The 21,302-nt window shown below is 37.6% G+C and overlaps 1 protein-coding gene across 3 annotated transcripts in view; it reads left to right on the top strand.

The window, feature by feature from the left end:
• The window catches only part of PIK3R1 (phosphoinositide-3-kinase regulatory subunit 1), a 60,135-nt gene that overhangs the window by 17,281 nt on the left and 21,552 nt on the right, over positions 1-21,302 (top strand). For 2 of the 3 annotated variants that reach the window (XR_013180126.1, XM_077171953.1), the window contains exons 3-5: positions 16,074-16,166; positions 17,547-17,621; positions 20,450-20,581. Coding sequence is in view for 2 of the 3 variants with exons in the window: in XM_077171953.1 (XP_077028068.1) it covers positions 16,074-16,166; positions 17,547-17,621; positions 20,450-20,581 (300 nt within the window). In the remaining variant the exon portion in view is untranslated. The remainder of the gene's footprint in view (positions 1-16,073; positions 16,167-17,546; positions 17,622-20,449; positions 20,582-21,302) is intronic. The other variant, XM_077171954.1, reaches the window with a different exon arrangement.

The following is a 21,302-nucleotide window of genomic DNA, read 5'->3' as shown; positions in this document are numbered from 1 at the left end:
GACACCAAGTGTGGATGACAGATGAGTAATGGGGGAGGTATGAAAAATACTCTTGACACCTGGAATGGTTATTCATTAACTTTCCAAACGCATTAGAAACGTGGAAAGAGTGTTCTGCCATGGAGGAATCTGTGCTGTCTTGCAGGAGACTTCTGCCAAATTGGAGAAATTGAAGGATATACTTACTCCATATGAAGTTTTCTGCTCTTACTCCCTATGAAGTTTTCTGCACAAAGACCTTTTTGTTTTTAAGTTTTTCATTTTTCATATCATTAGATGTTAATATGGAAATTGCAGGGTCATTGGGTTTGAGTGCACAATCAAGAGAGAGAACTCTGGAGAGCCATGGCATTTGATCTTTGAAAACTATGTATGAATGCATGCTCCTCTGAAAACCCCAGATTGCAAAAATCATTTGTAGTGGGCTAGAGAGCTATTTGACAGATTATGTGCAAGTACATACATGTGTGTTTCATTATTTGATTGCCTTAGGAGACTGGTGTTTAAGTTGGCAGATCTACTTACTAAAAGCAAAGCTCTTTGGCTGGCAGGATTACAGAATGCCTGAAGGAGAAGGTCCAAATGCTGAGAGCAAAAGAGAGGGAACGTGTAATGTGCAGAAAGCGTGGGGAAGCTATAAAGCCAGCAGGAAAAAATAGACTTGAATATGGTTCCAATTTGTTCTGTTGGGCTCAAGTTGATAGCCATGCAGAAGTAAAAACATGAAATTCTCTTATTTCAGTATGAAGTTAATGTTCTGGAAAATACTGTGTTTTCTATCATGCTAAGTATTATTTGGTTACCTGTTTGCAGTTTGTCAGAAATCTTTATTCCATGCTTATTTTCTGACTCAAATTTTAAAAAAAATCACAGTTTGCTTAGGATATTTACAGAGCACTGTCAGACTGTGACATAAGTGGCCACTATAATAGGCTATGAAACTTTTTTCTTGTCTTTATTAGCATGACTCAAAACTCCACTGTTGACTCCCAGTAGATGTTAAATTTCTGCATTTAATTTTGTGATATGTAATTTGTAGCTATTCTGGGAAAAAAATAAAATAACCCCCCAAGCCAGTCTTTATGCATTCAAGTTTGGAACAAAACTATCCTGCAACATTTTGTAATCAGCAGACAAACAAGTTGAGTGTGTGTAGCTAGAGAAGTCTACACCTGTGGTCTTGCACTTTCTTGATGTCTTGCTCCTCAACCTCAGGCAATACAGAGTAGCATTTTGACTTGGTTTTTTGTATTGCTCACTCCTACCTGAATGACATTATAGAATAACCAGCCGCCTTGCTCTGTCTCCTAAGACTTACTTCTCAGTTTGAGAGCAAGGTTTGAAGTAAGGGAAGCTGACAGGTGAAAAGCAGACTGATGTACTGAAACAAGAAAAAGAGAAGCAGAAGGGCTGGCTCCCCTGAGAGATCAAGAAATATGCTATTTGAAAAAAACCCAAACCACCAAAAAAGCAAAAATAAAAGGGAATTTCCTTTAAATAAGGCCAGAGTTTAGATGATTGCTCATACTGATACATCTAAATTATTTTAGGGACTACAAGTGGCACATTTACCATGAAAGACTAAAATCCTTTGAGAGGTAATAGGTCCTGCAATAAATAGGTCCATGGTGGTAGCATAGCAGAGCTTAGAAGAGTTAGACCAGCTGTCTGCTGCCATTTTTGAGGAGCTTTATCTTGAAAATCCTCAGTAAAGTTCTCTGAAGTTGCCACATCTGAGCTGTTTAGGAGACGAGTTTTTCCAGCTTCATGCATGCAGTTCATGTGAACTGTGCTTAAAAACAAGGAGTCATATGCATTTTAGAAAAATCAGGTCCATTTAAAATTAATGTATTCCTCTTTTTCCTGTTATCAGCAGGGAACTGTTTCTTTTGGAATTATTTTCCTTCTGGAAGTCAAGTGAGATACCCTTTTTCCTTCTGGCATAGCCAATAGATAGATAGATTTGAAAAGGCAAAAAAAATGAGGAAAAGGTGTTCCCTTCTGCTAGGACCAAATAAAGGTAACTGGTTCTTTCTTCTGGCAAGATGACCAAGGGATTCCTCTGGAGCACAATAACAGAAGACCATAAACGTAAGACTTCCTTTCTTTCCTCTCTCTCTCTCTTTCCCCCAGCCCCCGCACCACCCCACACCCAGTAGGATAGCAGGAAAACAAGCAAGATATACCTGGCATTTTGACAGAATAGTCAATTCTCAGTCCTTGCTGGCCAGTGTGGAAGAAGGCTTATTCCAGTCAGCCAGCAACCTTTCAGCCTCTCAATCCCCCACCCATTTCTTAGTGAGTCATAGCTAGAAGGCCTTTTCACATGTTTGATCACATCTTGCTCAAGCCAGGAATGTATTTTTACTCCTTTATTGCACCCTATAAGCAACATTCCAAGTCAATTGAGTGATTTTTGCTTTAAGCTCTGTACATATGTGGAAATGGAGATAAATATATAGATAGATAATGCCACTATATTTTCAGATATGGATGGGTTAGAAGACCAGCTAACTTTCTTGGCAGGAGCAGGATGGTGGAAAAACTGATTTGTATGTTTTATGTGTGTAACCTCTAGAAGAGCTGTACATGAGCAGTACTTAAAAATTCAAGACATTAGTTTTTCTTGTAATTGTCATGTATACACTTAGTAGTCCTCTAAGCTCAGAGATAGCATTGATCCCGTTACCCATGAATTTTCTACAAGAAAGTTGGAGAATGTCTACAGCACATCCCAGATGTAGGGCATCTGCTGAGTAGCAGAAGTAAGAAATGGAAGCAATGGATCAGAATGCTTCTTGCTTATCTCTTGGGTCTTTGTAGAGGGCCTAAAAAGAGCTTCTGCCTCCTCATTCACTCCATGAAATAGCTGCTTTTATTTGATTCACCTGAGCTAAAGATCATAAGGAACATGTTGTCAGTTCTTAACCAGATTTGTTTTTCTATTTTTGCCCTTCTGTAGCTTACACCTTCCAAGATCACTTACAAAATATTTCTTTCAGTTATTTCATCCTATTCTGTTCAGTCTCACTCTTCTACCACTGGTTTTCAAGAGAGAGATTTTTTTTTTTTTGTTTTAGACCACAAGGCACTCTAACACTGTAAGGTTAGAAAAGGATTTCTTGGATTTGAATAGTTTGGGTTTTCTTAGAGAGGCTTTGTCTCTTGTTTTTGGTCTCTGCAAATGAATGCTCCCACTGCAGACTGAAATCCTGTTCCATACCTTCTTACCCTGACATCAGTTAATCCTTGGCTTGCAGATGGTGACGTAAAACAGCCAGTTTTTCATGAGCACCGTCTTTGTTGTCATTGTCAATTTTCTTATACACTTCCTATAAAGAGGTTTTACACTGTATGAATTTCATAACACAGTGTGATGGTCAGTACACAAATGAAGGTTTTTTGCCAGTTAGAGTAAGTTAACCAGTTGGAACCCTGACAGCTTTGTAAACGTTCATGAAATTCATTTGTCTCCCTAAGTGCTAAGGTCTGAATTAAAGCTACCTCAGAAGAGAAGTGTGAACAAGCAATGACTTATGAAAGAGAGATCTTTAGGTTCCTGCATTAAGTACATGTACTTGATATCGTATGACATCTTTTTTGTTTAGGATCTTGGTAGTATGAAATATATTGGAATAAGAAAATAACACTGATATTGCTATCCAGAGAAATCTCCACAGGAGTATGATATGGGTCAAAAAATATTATTACATATAGACTTGGAGTTTTCTTCTTCATCTGAAGGTAAAAAGGATGGTGGGATTACCTCTCTATAGATTCAGTCCAGGATTTTCCTAATAATGTTGTTTCTGTATCTATGTCAGATCACCTGATGGTTTAATGGCTGTAAGGATTAACCCAGTTTTACTTTCTTATAAGTCTGCCTTTCAGCATTGCTGTATTGCTGTATTCTGTTGCTACAGCTACGGCTCTAAGCTTTTAATTTTTTCTTTTTCTTTTTTTTTTTAGAGGAGGAAACGTGTTTGATTTGATTTGAAACACATTCAGTTTTTGAATAAAAGTCGTGGTGCTGGAGAGCTGTTGCCATTGTTTGCATTTTTTTTCTGGGTGACTGCTGTACACTCATTATTTTTAACTTTCTGTGTACTTACAAATGTTTCCCATAATTCCCAAAAGATGAAGGAGCAGTGTTGACTTTTATCTGTCAGCAGCTTCTGCCAGTTCTTTTATGTAAATCTTCCAGATCTAAACAACTTGACTTCTCAAGCATAGTAATATGCATTATCTTTTTCTTGCAGCTGTGAAGAGCCTATTCTTTTCTTCTAGATTTTTTGTCTGTGGATAGTTTGACAGGGATTTGTTGTCATTCTTCTCCCATTAGTTTCTCCACAGCAAAAAAGTAACAAAACAAAGCATTCTTTCAGAGCAAAACAACATACTGCCCTGAATTTTTATGTATTATGGTTATTGAATAAAAAGAGAATGCTTTAAATTCTGCTCTTTTCAAGCAGAGATGCTATCACAAACCAGTGTTTGCCCTGCATAAGAAACTTTATGCTACTGGAAAAAACACAGCAATAAGGAACAAGGATCCTTTAGAGCTAGGACAGGTCATTCTCAACAGTGTTGCAGTGACCATGGTATCTTACAGTGAAGGTTCATCCACCTTCATAACCTGTCTTGGCTGCAAAGAGCAGATGCTGGTGGAGCACTGTTTCTAACTGTCACTATTTATATGGAGAAAGGGAATTGAGGTTAGTAGTCTTTGTAGGATAGCACCAGACATGTTACTGCTTTTTAAAATACATGTTACTACTTTTTAAGTGAAAATGGTTTCAGCACATGAACTTGCTCTATCTATTAAGTTTTATCTGATAGAGGTCATTGAAATAGTCTCACTATGGCTTTCCACTGGTCGGCCAGAACCACAATTTTCAAGTGCCTCTTGAGATGGACCTCAGCATTCCTTCCCTTAAAAAGATAGGCAACTGCCTCTTTCCTATGTTTCAAATGTTTTCAGGAAAAAACAAATACATATTTCCTCTCCCACTTGCTAGGAAGAACTCAAGAACAAATTATGGACCAAAATGTTTTTACATGGGAAGCCATGCTGAGATGAGATGATAGAAAATTCAGGTTTGAAGACGAAAATAAACAGGAGAATATAAGCCTACTGCATGACCATGTGTCCTTGTACAGTCTAGACAATATTCCAGGTGCTAAAGTTCTCAGTTCTTCAGCTGAGTTTTATCCCTTGAGAGGTCTGGTCTTTGTGCATTGAGATGGGCAGTGTAATTTCATGAGGAAAATTCTATGTCATTATATGAAAAGAGACAAAAGCATGAACTGAAATTTAACATGCAGCCTTAGTTCTTTAATTCTTTCTTAGTTCTAAATGGTCCTAAGTTTTGAGTGCTTGACCTTGGTGGTGGTCTTGATGCTCTTACAATATAGTTTTGTTAATGTGTCTGTGTGGTATGGCAGGCATCAGAGGGAGCTTTGCTGCTCATCCCTTATGGAGTGACTATAGCAAAAGTACCATGTAAATTTTGCTAATACATACTAGATGTATTAGCATACATCTAGTCACTTTACACTAAATTGTATTTTTGGTGAATTTTCACTCTTGCTTAGGCAAAAAAAAAGCCTAGAGTGCAGAAGTTAATAGAAATCATGGCATAAATATCCTTGGGAATGATGAGGTAGTTTGTGGAAAGGCTGCTGGCAACAGTTCTAAGGGAATACTTAGTTAATCATAATGCCAGTGAGGGAGGTTTTGTTTTGAGAACTATCAAAATTTTTTCTAATAAGGACTTCTATGTACCATCACTAAAATCTGGATGTTTAATGGAATAATAACATTGAAGCACTGGGAACTTGATAAGTAAGTCACAAGATGCAGCTGCCAGTGGAATATGCTGTTTGTTCTCTCACCAGCACTATCTATACTACTCTTGACCATTCAGTGGTATATATTTCCCTTCTTGATAGTATGTATGGTTTCATGTCAAACCACTGCCAGAAGCTGAAATTGTCATTTAGTGTCTCTGAGGAGAGCTAAGCAGGCCAAGTTACTCAAGTTCTTGCAGATCTCAGTTCTTTTCTAGTGCTGGAACAGCCATCCTGAAGGAAGGGGAGGGAATATAACAAGCCTCACTTCATGAAAAAAGCAGTTCTGCACTTTATTAGTTCAGCTACTTGGTTGACCCTGTCCTGTTCCTTCCTTTCTGTCATCTCTGTCATCATCTCCTTGCATGTGGTGATGCAGTAAGTTGGTATCTACATCAGAGTTTACCTCTCATATGCTGGTATGTCTCTGACTGAAAACTGCTGGCAGGGATCCTGCAGATGTCAACAAGACAGGAAAAACAGGTGTTAGCTTATTAATTTTTTTTTTCTGTCATTGGAATCATGCACTGAAATCCATGCTGGCTTGTTCTATTTAGAGATGTTAACCTGTCCTTCCATTTAAAGTGATGCTCGTAGGGAACGTGAGCACACTACTACTGCTGTGCTCCTGCATGTCACACAGGGCTTAGGTTGATCCCTGAGAGTGAAGGGTAAGAAGGAATTATTCACCAGTCTGCCACGCCTGAGAAAAGCATGAGAAGCCTCAAGCTGTGCCAATGCTCCAAACCACTTGAAGGAGGTGAGATGTGCCTCTCCTGGCAGCCAGCAGTGTCAAAGTTCCAGTGCTAGCCTGTTTGGTTTTCAGCTCCAGCTAAGTATATCCTGACCCACACTCTATCCTCCTCAGCTTTTTGAGTGCCTCCTCCACTTAGAAGCAGAAAGACATCTTTTAGTACATTCTTGCTTATTTCTTATTTTTTTCTTTCTGTTTATCTCACAGATCCTTGAAAAAAGAGTTGAATAAGGAAGTGATTTTCCCACCTCTTGCTTGCTTTTTGGGGGAGGGAGTTTCTTTGGCAAAACTATGTATGCATTATGTATGGCATTATGCAGCGTACTTCATGCCAGCACTTTTTACTTATTAATGGTTTTTTTTCCCTCAGAATGGTACTGCTCATGTTTTCTAATCATGCTAATAATAGTTGTAAATAGTTGCAGCCATTAAATTCAATTCTCTTTGGAAAAAGAGTATTGCAAAAGCTCACCCATAGAGGGAAGCAGAACACTGTCTAACCTATAGGCTGCTTTTAAAAAATTATCCATGCTTCAGATGAAGCCAACAAAGAACATCTGTTGTCTTAATTATAGCTTCTATTTCTAAGAAGTATGTTCTGTAGCAGATGAGAAAAATGTCTGACAGCTCATAATTCATAAAGTTATTGAGGTTTAATCTGATAGAATATTATGTACGGAGTTTCTTCCCAGTACAGACATTATCACTTCCCTTTCAACTGATGATAGAAACAGGGCTTTATGAAATATTAAATTAATAAGTGTGAAACGTGATTATCAGCCACTATTGAAAGTATTAAATTGTTACAAAGGAATATAGTTCTCTATACTATGTTGCTTTGTGGTTTTGTTTTTCTGGTTATCTCTGCAACTAAACTTTCCTCAAGCCGGACACAATGTCTTTGTTCTTCCTTTCCCTACTTTCATTTTGCTTTGTCTTAGAGCAATTCTTAGTTGATTGATGCAGCAGCTCTAGGACAAGTATTCATTTTTGTGACAGAGAAGGGTAAAAAGATCCTGGATTTCTTTCAGAGAATTGGTGTCTTATTGAGTAAGACTTTCAATATCTAATCAGACCTTTTTTCTTCCTAGTCCTGCCATCTATTCTTTACAAATTATTTTCTTGTATTAATCTGTATTTACCAGGGCTTGTTTCACCCCTTTTCACATAGCTGCCCCTTGTCCTTTTTAGCCCGGAGAGTGCAGCTGGCACAGCTTCATAAACTGGGATGAAGAGAGGAATTAGTTCTCCTGGCCCCCAAAATTCCCTGCATAGCCACCATGCACATGATATTTTATCAACCAGAGCATTGCTTCCATGCGTGCTAATAACCCTGGGAAGCATCTAGGCAAAGTAGGTCTCAGTTACAACATTGATTTATGCAGGTAACTTTGTCTTTTTGACATACTATGTGTAATTAGGATAAAATGAAGTAACATTCAGGCTTTTTCTGACCCTTTTAGATTTAGTGGGTTGGACTATCAGTGACCCAGTCTTAATATACGTGTGTTTACCCTTCTGAAAAAATGACTGGCTTATTCTGTTAGGTGTCATAATATTATGACAAGTTTTGTACATTTTTCTATAAAAGTTGGTTTGAAGTCCCTTTTTCAACTGCATAGGTTATGTGTTAGTACCTGTCTTGCACAGAGGAATCTGGAGATGTTGGCTTTGTTTTGGGCAGTAAACTGGGACTGGCGAGTCAGTAGATCATGCTCGTGATAACTGCTGTTGTCATCCTTTTGCAATAAGCGCCTTGGATAAGTTGTTGTCACTCGATGTTACTGATGTAGGATCACAGCAGAATTATGAATGCTTTGCAAAGATATTTGAAATCTGAAAGTGTATTGCCAGAATACTGTTTTGCCATGAGGGTTGAATGTTTCCTTGAAAGGCTTTATTCATTTATGCTTTATTCAGATGTTCCATCATTGAAGACAGAAAAAAAAGAGGTATGACAGCAGATGTAATAAACTGTTTTCTCAGTACAGATCTGTATTTCCTGGCTAAAATTTTCAGTGTTCTCTTAACAGGAAACATGTAAATCAAGTTACCACTTTGTCCCCTAGTTCATACCCAACACCTGTTAGACAGTGGAAGAAGCAGACTGTCCTGGGTACATAATATTCAAGGATTATGAAGTGGTGGTATTTTCATTCTGCTTTGCAGTTGTACCCCAGTAATTTAAAGTCACCAGCAGGCATCATTTTCCATATTTCTTTTCATAGCTCTGGGGTCATTCATATCACAATAAATCCTGAGTCTCAGACATTTTTTGCCTCATAATAAATGGACTTCTTCTGAGCTCAAAGGCTCATAGTGTTGGTGGGCATGACCATTTATTTTTCTAGTGCTGCAATACTCTTCACCTGTCTTCAGTTCTCCTGAATCTAGTCTTCTCTACTGCCAAGGCTTCTGCATGAATGATGATATCTCACAAAAGTAAGAGACAATTAATAGTTGGCAGACTTATTAAGCCGCTTGTAATGATGTGTCAAATTCATGAGCTTAAGTCTCTTTCATATTTTTCCATGAATGGTGTTGTGTTTTAAAAATCTTTCTAATGAAACCGGTACTGGACAAACAGCTCTTCCTCCTGACACTTTAAATGATGATTTCAACCATTTAAAGTAGCATTTAACTATAGCCAAACAAAATCATCTCAGTAGGAACTAAGAAGTATTCTCTACCAAGAATTGCAGCTGAATTTGCTATCTGTTGCAGTCCTTGATTTATTTGAGACACACAGTAACACTGACTTTCTCTTCACTCTCCCCTTTTTCTTTGCCCAGTGAAAACCTTTTGCTAATGGCAGTTGGGCAGTTCTGAACATTGTTCTTTTGGTAAATACAATTAGGTTATCTGAAAATGCAAATGTCAAGGCAAGGTTGAGCTCTTCAAATCTCAGGGTGAGTTGCTCTTTGTTATTTAATTAATACCAGACTTATCTTTTGTGTTGGTCTGACACTGAACCCAAAGCACAGATATCTGTGGAAAATTTCTCCAGAGTTAAGAGTTGAGGGGTTTTTTTAGCCTTTCGTACTGTTGTACTGAAACTTTTTGCAAGAACTCACTACTTTTTTAGACTGTTAAGAAACATTTAGTAGATCACAGAATTCCCTTTCACTATGAATTAAGAGTTTTTTGTCAGTAAGGCTCCTTTCACTCAGACATTTTGTGAAGCTCATGTGGCCTTTTCTTCTCCAGCTGATTTCAGCAGGTGCTGAGAGGGCTGTGATGGCTGAGGCTCAGCATCTGTACCAGCTGACACCACAGGGCCAGGAAAAGCTTCAGGTTGTGCCATCATCTGTATGATGATGTACCTCCTAGGGCTTTCCACTTTTCCAGGGTCTGAATTTGTGTTTCTGCAGGCATGGCTTTTGGTGTGTTCCCTGCACAATCTCCTCAAGCTCTGCTGTATCTGATGTGGGAGTCACTAGCAGCCAGCACCCTGGAGGAGTACATGGGACAGCTTAATACATACCACTGCCTGAAAGGCCTGCAGAACTGCCAAACTGCCCTCATTTCCAATGCATCTTCACTGGAATTCAACATTTTATACTGATAAGCTGTTAAATTCAGACAGTATGAATCCTTATTGAAATCCAGATTCTGTTTCAAGGAAGATGGATGATAATAGTGGCACATGGTTTGAATTCCATTTCCCCACCTAGAGTAGAGTACATAACTGCTGAAATAATAGTATTTCAATCAAGAAAGTAAGCTCCTGTGTTTCCCAGAAATTCCAATAGCAAGCATGGGTGTTGAACTATGTAGGAAACCCCCATTGTCCACAGCTGGTAGTGCATTATACGAATGGTGCTGCTGGCAGAAGTATTTTAGGTGCTTGAGCAGACATAATTTCTTTACAGTTTGTTGGCTAATCTTGTTGGAGCATTATCACAACTTGCTTGACCATGATCCTTACCTTTGCATTTCTTCTTCTGCATTAATTAATATGCTAATGTTTAATATAGCTGATTTAAATACTGGTAAAACCTTTCATGTCTGGAGTTATTGTATGACTTCCAAACAAGAGACCTGTGTAAAGCTATAGAAAATCATTATGTTAGCGGATACAACTGTATCCACTAACATAAAGAGTATATCTGCATGCACCATAAGTATTGTGATCATCTTAACACCTGAGCTCTCAAATAGCAGACTTTTATATAGAGCTATGTTGTCATCAAAAGTGCAAAATGCGTGCACAAATTTTAATGCCATTTCTGGAAAAATAAGAACATTTGTGGAGTAGTCTTAATTAAAAATTAAATTCAAGTAGAGTTAGTATATAGTTCCTAAATAGTAATTATTTAGAAATTAAACTCCCTTTCATGGTACTGTACATTTTAAGGGGTTTTATTATATATGTTTTTAAATTTCATTCTTCTTCTAGCAGTAATGAAAGATATGTCTCAGAATAATCTGAAGCCAAATTGCAGCTTTAAATTTCCACTTGTCATTGCCAGGTACTAACTCTATATCTTTTTACTGAGAACCCTTCCAAAAGGTGCAGCTGTGTGCTGGTTTCATCTTGCACTTTGTAGCTGTGCTGGCAACCCTTGAATGTAAGGTATGCTCTCATCTCCCACACGTTGCCATTGCCTTAGAGCTGTTCAGTCCTGTCTGTAACAGGGAGAAGGAAGAGTTTACAGATTGGAGAGAACTCTTGATTTTTGGTTCATCTCATTGATTCTCACTATGGCAAGGTAAAAATAGAGCTAGTGGAAAACCCAGCTTTTATTAAGTGTCATCAGAAGCTTCCTTACGATCTGGAGACTCACTACTAGACCTAGGAAGAAGACAGTTTTGAGAACCATTATATTTTGGAGACCCTGGGATTAAGGGAAGGAAAAAAAAAAGAACAAAACAGAGGTATTTGGGGAAAAATATTGCTTTTAATGAAAAACTGATACAGGATTTTAGCAGAGGCATCTACAAATTTGCTCAAATCCTTTAGAGTGGATATGGTTCTTCAAACATCTCTGCTGCCCTACAGCATTCTTCAAAGAAAAAGACTACTTTGAAATCAGGTAGTAAGTACAGGTTGCATGTGAGGTTTTTTCAGTTGTCTTTTACTAAAACTGACCTATCTAAAAAGTCTTCCTTTCCCACTGGAAATCTTAACATGCATTCTGGGTTTTCTCCTGGTACACATAATCTAGGATCAGGACTTCTTTAATTATAACTTCTATCTACATGTGTCTTCTAAAGCCTTTTGCCTTTAAACAAACTTAATTTTCTATTTTGTGTGAAAGCTGGGAAATTTGAAGCAAAAGTCAGTATGATGTTGTGTGTTAATTATATTGAAGGTGACACAGTGAGTGGAAAATCCTAGAACAGGTGGGAGGTTAAATGATTTTAATTTGTTCATGCTGTCTTCAACATGCTGATGAAGTGAATGTTTTTCTTCTACATTGCTGAGCATTGTAACTATGTGACTTAGATGTTTTCTTCTGTAACTTTGAAGTTGCTGATAACTGCAGGTTTTGGACCTCTGTGTCTTTTTGCTGTAGAGCTTAAAAGAGAGATGAATATCCTGAGTTTTCATCAAATACACAAGTATTTTACATACTATGTATTTATGGAAGGCATTGTCATTCACTTGAAGTCTCATGTCATATCTAAAAGTTCAGCAATGTCTTTGGCTATATAAGTTTCCAGTTTTGGAAAGGAGTGGGATAAAGAGAGGAAGAGACATCAGAAATCCTCTGAACTCCTAAAATGCATATTTTATTCTAGCAGAAAACTTTTGGAAACTTTTCATTTAAAGTAATGTGGCATTTTGTTTGCATACACGTTTTGTAGGTACATTACAGGTTTTGTGTAAATATAAAGGGAAATACATAGCTTCCAAAAGGCTTTCAATAAGTAAGAATATTACTGATTGATGAATACTCTACAACAAAGATATTTGTAACAGATTATGATAAAAACCTGGTTTTAAGCTAAAGTTCTGCTTAAAGTTAAGATGAAAAGCATGGAGCACAAAAAGGCTGCAGGAAGAGGCCCTCTCTGCTTAGGTAATTTAGGTAAAGTCTACAGAGACAAACTGTTTTCTGTATTGTCCTGTCTTCACCTTGCAAGGGCCTTCTTCCCCTGTGGCTGGGCTCTCCTCTTTGCTTTCCTTGGACTCTGCCCCTTGTGTAGAAAGTCTACATCAGTGGAAATTAGAATTATTTTTCTAATAGGTATATTTCTAATATATTCTTGATAGGTATTTGTTGATGTCTTGCCATTATTTAAAGGCACAATTCGGTTAATGGAAGAAAGCACTGTGCTGCTCAATAGCCTAGACAGGCCATCCCTGAACCACTGAGCTGTCCCTTGATAAGGTCCAACTGTCTGTCAGTTTTGACTTCCATCCTCTGTCTCTGTTTATCCTTCTTTGTCTCTTTCCTCTGTTTCAGTTTAGGCTGCTGACTGTGGCTGCATGTTGCCTCCATCTGGAATTAGGAAATGAGCATCTTTGTTCAGAGATGATGCAATTTTGTTGATGTTATGAAAGAGGGAGGAATTAAATGTAACTAGCTCTGTCAGGGACCAGAAAGTTACTTTCATAGGTAAATTTTTGTAAGCTCTGTTCTTAAAACATATTCTTCCTCTGCTACCATGTAAGAGACCCATTTTAAACCCTTAACATTCACTTGAGTCTGCTAGTATCTCACAATCTGAGAATTTTCATAGCATACGTTTGAAACTACTCTAATCTTTCATTTATTATTTCAATAGATTTGTCCATATCATAAGATAGATACATAGTTTGGGGTTGAAAAGAACTATTTGATTTGAATATTACAAATCTGTTGGTCTGTATTTCAGTAGTTCTCAGCAGAGGCTACTTAGAGTGCAGCATTTTCCATTTGAGCCTATCTTGTGTTCATGAAGCAGATATAAAAGAGATGTTCCAAATGGAATCTGAATGTGATTTGAAGATGGAAAGAGTTGAAAAGTCCATTTGCTCCCTGAGTAGCTTGTTCTACCTTAATGTACCTGTATAACATGCTGCATTGAATTTAGCTTAATTGGAGTGTTATACTAAATCAACTATCTGGCAGAATTTTGGAGTTTATTGTGTCTACTCATTGGCCTTTTTCAGCTCACAAAGGTGCCGCTAAGGAAAGAACCTATCTTCTAAAAAACTGTGCAGATGATCCTTCATTACAGAGCTGTCTGCTGTCTTTTGTTGCATTATATGAGCCTAGTTTTAGGTTTTTCTTTATTTTGTCCAGGACCTATAATGACAATAGCATGTAGGCATGTTACTTGTCCTTGCAGAGTATGGTATCAGGTGTTAGAGCTCTTTGGATCTGTGGGAGTTGTTCTTATTTTCCTCAAGTCATTAAAAAGCGTCAGCAGGGCAGAGATCTGCATAGGCAACTCTTTCTAAACTCCTGAATGGTTATCTTCCAGGCCTCCTAAGTTAAACTGTTACAACTAACAGATGTTTTTCTAATACCCTCATTTATGAATGGGTTAGGAAAGTATTTCCATCATTATGGTACCATAATTTTCCTTCTTTTTGCCAGTATGCTTCACTTCTATTACTACTATTGTCTTTCATTTCACTCCTCATCTCTCTACACTTCCAAACTTCTGTCCCTTCCTTGCTGTCCTGCTGTTTTTTAAATTTGTGCTGGTTTTGACTGGGGTAGAAGTAATTTTCTTAATAGTAACTATCCTTGGGCTGCATTTCAGATTCACACTGGAAACAGTGCTAATAGCACAGGGATATTTTAATTATTGCTGAGTGGGGTTTATACGGTGTGAAGGCCTTTTCTGCTTCAGACCCCACCTCACAAGTGAGGAGGCAGGGAGTGCACAAGAAGTTGAGAAGGGACAGTGCCAGGACACCTGCCCACAACTGACACAGAGACATTCCATGCCACAGAGCACTGTGCTCAGCAGTAAATCTGAGGGAAGAATAAGAAAGTGGGAGATGCACAAAGTGATGGTGTTTGCCTTCCCAAGTAGCCATTACCCAGTGATGAAACCTTGCTCTCCTGGAGATGGCTGAACATCTGCATGCCAATGGGATGAATTAATACCTTGATTTGCTCGATTTGCTTTTGTATGTGGCTTTTGCTTTCTCTATTAAACTATCTAAACCTCAGTCTGCTAATTTTCTCACTTTTACCCTTCTGACTCTCACCCCTATCCCACCAGAGGAGAGTGCCTGAGAAGTTGTGTGGGACTTGGTTGCTGGCTGGGGTTAAACCACAGCAAAATTGTTTGCATTTTAATGAAGTTATGTAATTCAAAACAGGGTGAATTACCAGCCAAAACTGTCTGCTCTCTCTTTCTCAGTTGATCTATATTATTTCTCAGTTGATTTTTTTGTTGTTGTTATCTCGAAGTTTTTAGTTAAAAACTCTCTGTTCATAATTTTCTGTGGGTTTTTTTCTCCTTCTACTTAGTTATCATCATAATTTTGTTTCAGTCTTCTGAAAATAGGGATGGAGGGTGTGCATATATGTATTTATGCATATCCTTACAGGCACCTTTGTATATGTGTGTTCAAGAATTGCTCTCTGTCCATGGTGAGTTTAATTGAGTAGAGATCACCATTGCTTAGGCAAATGACAATTTTTGCTTCAATGATTAATTTTTTGCCTATCAATCATAATCCATCAAACTATGCCAGATGGTTCTGGCAGTAGTTTATGTAAACATTTTTGTTTCCAAGTGCTAAACAGGATCACTCTAAAACTTTTGAATTATTCTTTTGGGGAAAATGGTGTATTTAGAGATAGATCTTTCCTCACAGAGCCAGTACATACCTTTAAGAGTGTGTTCTCTCCATTAAGACACCAGATTGCGTGAAAGCTGACTTTGTATAAAACCTGTGTGCAGTTTTGTTTGAATCTGCAAAGTGTCCCTTTCCAATTATACTGCTAATTATTCCTAACCAGTCCATGTAAAAAAGAAAATTCATGCTTCAAGTAAACTTTACTGTTAATAGTATAATGCTTGAAAATTGAAATGCACAGAAGTTACTAAGCTCGTGTATGAGTGTGAAATACTTGTTTCTACTGCTGTTTCAGGCCTTTTAAAGTCTGTTTTACTGAGGGGATCAGGCACTCACAGCCAGTTATGTGTTTAATAGCTCCTTCACTTGGTGCACAGTGTTTTGGAATATCTCAGACAGAAAGACTTTTTCTTTCCTTACTTGCATTGTATTTCTGCACATCCATAGACTGCAAACTTCTATTGTGTTTTCTTTTCCTAGACAATATGGGGCGTGAATCTAGGACTGAGGTCCCTGAAAGAAAATGCTATAAAAAATGCAATTGTCATAATTTTTATTCAATTTTTTGATTAACTATGGAGTTTGTTTTCTCATACAGCACTGACAACCGAGATGTTTGTTCTGTGATTAAAAATTAACTAGTTGCATTACATGTCATGATTTTCATAAAATTGCATTCATCTGCAGCTTGGCTTATGTTTCTTTTTATTTTTACAGCTTTTTCACTTCCAGACCTTACAGAGCAGTTCACACCTCCTGATGTTGCTCCACCAATTCTTGTCAAGATAGTAGAGACAATTGAAAAGAAAGGTAGGCTGAAGAGTGATCTACCAAAGTGTTCTGTTGCTTATGTGAAGCAAGACTGCAGAACTGGATCCAGAGCTGGCATGTCCTCTTTCTAGAACTGATAATGTAAAGTAATCACATTACTTAACACCCAAAATAATCTCCTTAAGGTTTGTTAAGATTTTTGGTCATTAGAGGCTATTTGGACTGTTGGAGCAAAACCAAAGCTTACCTCAAATGGCATTTAATAATTAATATAAGTACTATTGGAAAGTAAGGGAGAAGGGTTTGGTATTGTTTGGGTTTCTTTTCTAACGAGTAAGCACCTTTAGTTGGTTATGTAAATGCCAGCATAACATTGAGTTGGTGGCACAGGGAAAAAAGTAATGTTTTGCCCCAAAGCAGGGGAAAAAAGAAAATAATAAAATATGAAAAGGTTTCAAGAACTGGTTTTATTCTTCAGGAGCCAATTCTTTATTGCTGCTCTGTAATGAACCAGACAGTGTTATTTTTATGGTTTCTTTTCCTCATCTGCTTTCCTGTGTTGATATCTCTTCATCCTTTTGAAGCTTTCCTCTTTCTTTTACAATGCCATACTTTTTTGCCCTATTTATATCTTTCTGGCACCTCCTCTGATGTGTCTTTCATAGTGCTGGTGAGGTAAGGAGCAGTTCTGTGAATCGTGCTCATTTAGGGGCCTTAACCTGGGGAACAAGAGCAGAAGTGGTATTCTGACGGGAATCAGGCTGCTGTCCTTGGGGTCATGGGTTCTAACATACTTCTCTGGCACTTTAAAAGAGTGTAAGCCTTTCCTGAAAGAGTAGAAGCTTGCTGATATCAGCGTGGAGGGCCAGTATTTAGCACAAGCGTGCATAAGGAGCTGCTGCTTTCAGGAGACACCACTGATAGTGTTAAATTGTCGGAGCTCTGCATCCCTGCATATGGTCTCTTTCCTTTTGTCTTCTCTATTTTCACTAATGTAGGAAAGTTGTAAACAATATCTTTCATGTGAGAACACTTTACTGATGTCTTCTCTAACAATTTAGGTGAATTATTGTATCACATTATGTGATATATACAGATACTTTCTCTGATACTGGTGTGAATCTGTTTCCTAGTCCTGGCCTTTTATAGTTGGCCAGTGGACAGTTCTACAGAATATGATGCCAGCATCTCTGATCTTCTTTGGCCATCTCTTTCTGCAGACACAGCAGCTTGAGTGCACAAAGAGGTGTCTTACAGCCTTAAAAAAGCAATCACATTCTGTAGTGTGGTAGGCAAAAAAATGTTGCTAGTTTATACTGTTAGTACTTACTGAACAAATCAGAAATATGTTGCATCAGGGCAACAGTCACCAAAATATTAATGCTATCCTGAATGTGTCCTATCAATTTTGTTTTGAAGGTCTGGAGTACTCAACTTTGTATGGAGCACAAGGCTCAAGCAGTGCAGTGGAATTAAGACAAATTTTTGAGTGTGGTAAGTACAGTTCTCTTCCTTAAAGCACTAGACAGATTTGTGGTCAGACCACTCTCACTCATATGTGCTGGTTCTCAATAACATACTATGAAAAAGACATATATAAATAAAAAAGTTTTCTAACTTCTACCCTTGATATGAAAAGTATTTTTCACTTTTACAAGTTGTCTTTTTTCATGGCTCAGCTGCACCTTTTTTTTCTAAGAGTATTTATTTTAATCTCTTGTTGTCTCATTTGTTCAAAGACTGACAGTTTGCTGTACTGAGAAAAACAAGATGTTTTGTTCAGAATCGAGGTAAAGATAGATTAGTCCTGAAAGGCTGCAAGTTATTATTTTGTAAACAAATGGCCAGTCGTTTACGTACAGTTCTGTGGTGCATTTTTTTTGTCCAGTAGGTGGGGTGTCGATAGCAGCCCATTATCTACCTGCTACAGAGGGACACTGAAGAAAGACAATTGAATTAATATTGTAGGCTGAGTTCTCAGACAGTAAAATGCAACTACACCACATACCCACTCAAGTTTCCTGAAATATATTTCCTCTTCTTTTTTTGGTATACTTAATTTCTTCTTCAGGACAGAATATACTGGCATGGCAGCACTGTTTCAGTATGAGAGTAGGAGGAGAGTTTGACCATGACTTGGCAAGCTGGAGTGCAATGTGTGGTGTGAGCTTTCATTTGCCTAAAAGAGTGCAAAAATACAAGGGGTAGAAAATAGAAATGGTTACATGCCTTGTTGCCAAAGGGACAAAAAAAGCAAATCACTCAGTGATTTAGTCTCCTCATTTTGAATAATTGTGAACATTACAAAGCGAATAAGAGATTATACTCTGAGTTGTCTGTTTTTTCAAAACAAAAAAGCATCATATCCTATGCTGGTTGTGGTAGGAATGAAGAATTGTATGTGTACAAGCAGGGAGAGAAGAATGGCATGTGGTGCTAGCAGCCTCATGATAGCAGCAACCTCTTCAGTGTTGTGTTTATATTTTTCAGTCTGCATAAATCCAGATTTTTGGTGGCACCAATATGATTACATTTCTTTATTTATCTGAATCCTTTCTTAAGTCTCTAAAATGAGCTATAATTTTTGAAAGGTTTATCTGCCCCTTGAGATTAAAAACTCATGGTTTACATGTATTCCTACTTAAAATGTTGTTTTGAGTAGCAGAAACAGAATTTTTCCCTTTAGTAAAAGTGTCTCTTTCTGACTTCTCTTTAAAATAGGATTAGGATCTTCAGCTCAGAGCTGGTGCAGTGAGTATCCAGGTACAGGGATAGAGGCAGATCTATTTCCTCTGCCTGCTGGCTTTGAATTAGCAGAAGGCTAATTCAGAGAGCAAAGTCAGCTTTGGTCTCAAAGTTGGGAACTTGCATTAATGTGCTGTTCTGCTAGTGGTTAAAATACTCTCCATTTTTTAATTGGATAACTGTCTGTTAGCATCAACACAATACTATCTAGCTCCAAAATCAAAGCTGATTTACATCTTGTCAGCTTAGCAGATGGAAGAGTCCAGGTCTGTTTATGATATTACACCCAGAGAGTTGTAGAATAAGTATATTCTTACTCATGTATTCATTATAGTAATTTGGGACATACTTCAGAGAAATGGTCAACACTGAAAATGCATGATTTAACTTGGCTCATGAAATAAAAAACAGTCCGTAAGCAGCAAAAGTAATGAAAGCTATTTCTTTAAAAATTTGTGGATTCTCTGACACATAATTGCTCTTGCAGAAATCATTCCCACACTGCAAGTTTTATATCATTTAAGACATTTATTATGCCATTTCTCTCATGCAATTCTTTGGTGTCTGAGAAGGTTTGAGCTCATACTGCAAGCTCTTTGTTGAGGAAAACAAAGGAGATGGAGGAGCACTAATTTTCTCACTACCCCCTCTTGGCTGCCTTATTTCACAGTATTGGTAGACACACCATTTATTTGAGTCCTTTACCTCCCTGTTCCCTTTGTTTAAAGCAGACAAACAGATTCAATAGTTATTTTACCAAGAATCTTGCTAGATAGAAGGCTGATCAGCATTAATGCCTCCAAATTCTTGTACAAAATAAGGATCTTTTTGTATACACTGAGGACTTTACTGTGCCAGAGTTTCATGTTATAGGATGAACCCTAACCTTGCTTTCACTAAATAAGGATTTTTGTATTTTCCCATTTTAATTTTTGCTGCTGATATTCTTCGCTCCAACACTAACAAGTAGTCCTTTATGTGACACTGCCAAACCTTATCCCAAGTCATTACTATCCTGGAAGGGTATCAGGTTTTACAAGATAAATCTCAACAGCTGCATAAAACACCAAGCACACTGTTCTGCACGTGTATATTTGTTTCGACTTACTTACATAAATATTTGCAGACTTGGATCCCCAAGATGTTAATCAAACTTTTAGTCATAATAGAAGTAGCTCCCTGTAGAGAAGCTGCACTTGGCCAAACCTTTGATTAGTACTTACTACTTACACAAAATATTTACACATAAAACAGAGACCTGTTAAAAATATTCTGATGTTCCATAACATTGCCAAGATGCAGCAAGTCACTACCATTGCTCTGAGTTCAGCCCTGAATTGTATGAGAAAGAAGGCCACACACAGTTATGGAAACCATTTGGTTCATCAGATGCCAAGGGACTGGGCATGGTGTTGAACTCTGTGTGTTGTTCTTCTCAAAGACATTTCTTGGTGCCTTACGTTCTTATGACTTGTTCCCCATGAACCAGATGTAAGTTAGCAATTTTGGCTTGTTATGAGCTTGTATATTTTTTCCACTTTCTGAAGTCTAAAAAGCATGTTGCTCTTTCCCTTTAGATGCCTCTTCATTAGATTTAGAGACATTTGATGTTCACGCTTTATCAGATGCTCTCAAGAGGTATATCCTGGACCTGCCAAATCCCATCATTCCAGCAGCTGTTTACAGTGACATGATTTCTGTATCTCAAGGTATGATTATGACATTATTTCAAATATCAAACAAAAAGGCTTTTATTAGAATTCTGGATAACTGGTGGTTCAGCTGTTACAGAACAGCAAAAATTCTACACAACCTGGCAGCATCTCAGAAGCTATAAATATACCTTTACCCTTTTCTATGAAAACTGTTTCAGTTTAGATCTAGACATTATTCTGCATTATTTGGTTACTTACTTAGGCAAACATAATGTAAAATATAAGGGATAACACAGTTCTCTTCATTTTAGTAAGTAGAAACACTATAGAAGAACTGGGGGAAAAAATCAAGGACTGTATACAGAAAGCTAATTTTTAACTTTTTATCAGTGCTGACAAAGTAAATGTATTAGAGGTCATGTAGTGCTGTGTTACATTGGGGTTGCAGATTATGAAGTGAGAAATACATGCATGTGAGATTCATCATCTACAGTGGTCATTTCAAACAAGTACAGCTTATAAGCTTTCAGCACATGGGCCAAGTATTCTGTTATATATCTCAGGAAAGGATATTGTTACTGGTAACCTTCAAAGTTAGAACAGCACCTGTGAGACTTATCTACTGCATCTCAAAATTACCCAATCATGTGTGACGCTAAACACAAGACAGACTTCTACCAGTACACTCTGAACACATTGTGGTTTTTACCAAAATGCGTATCTGTTTCCATTTGACTTTTAAATACTTGTTCTTTACTCTTCCCTGAGTGTTTCT

The sequence above is a fragment of the Agelaius phoeniceus genome, chromosome Z (assembly GCF_051311805.1).
Source record: "Agelaius phoeniceus isolate bAgePho1 chromosome Z, bAgePho1.hap1, whole genome shotgun sequence".
Taxonomy (NCBI): Eukaryota; Metazoa; Chordata; class Aves; order Passeriformes; family Icteridae; genus Agelaius; species Agelaius phoeniceus.
The sequence above is the reverse complement of the archived record's forward strand: the minus strand, read 5'-3'. Positions and strand labels throughout refer to the sequence as shown.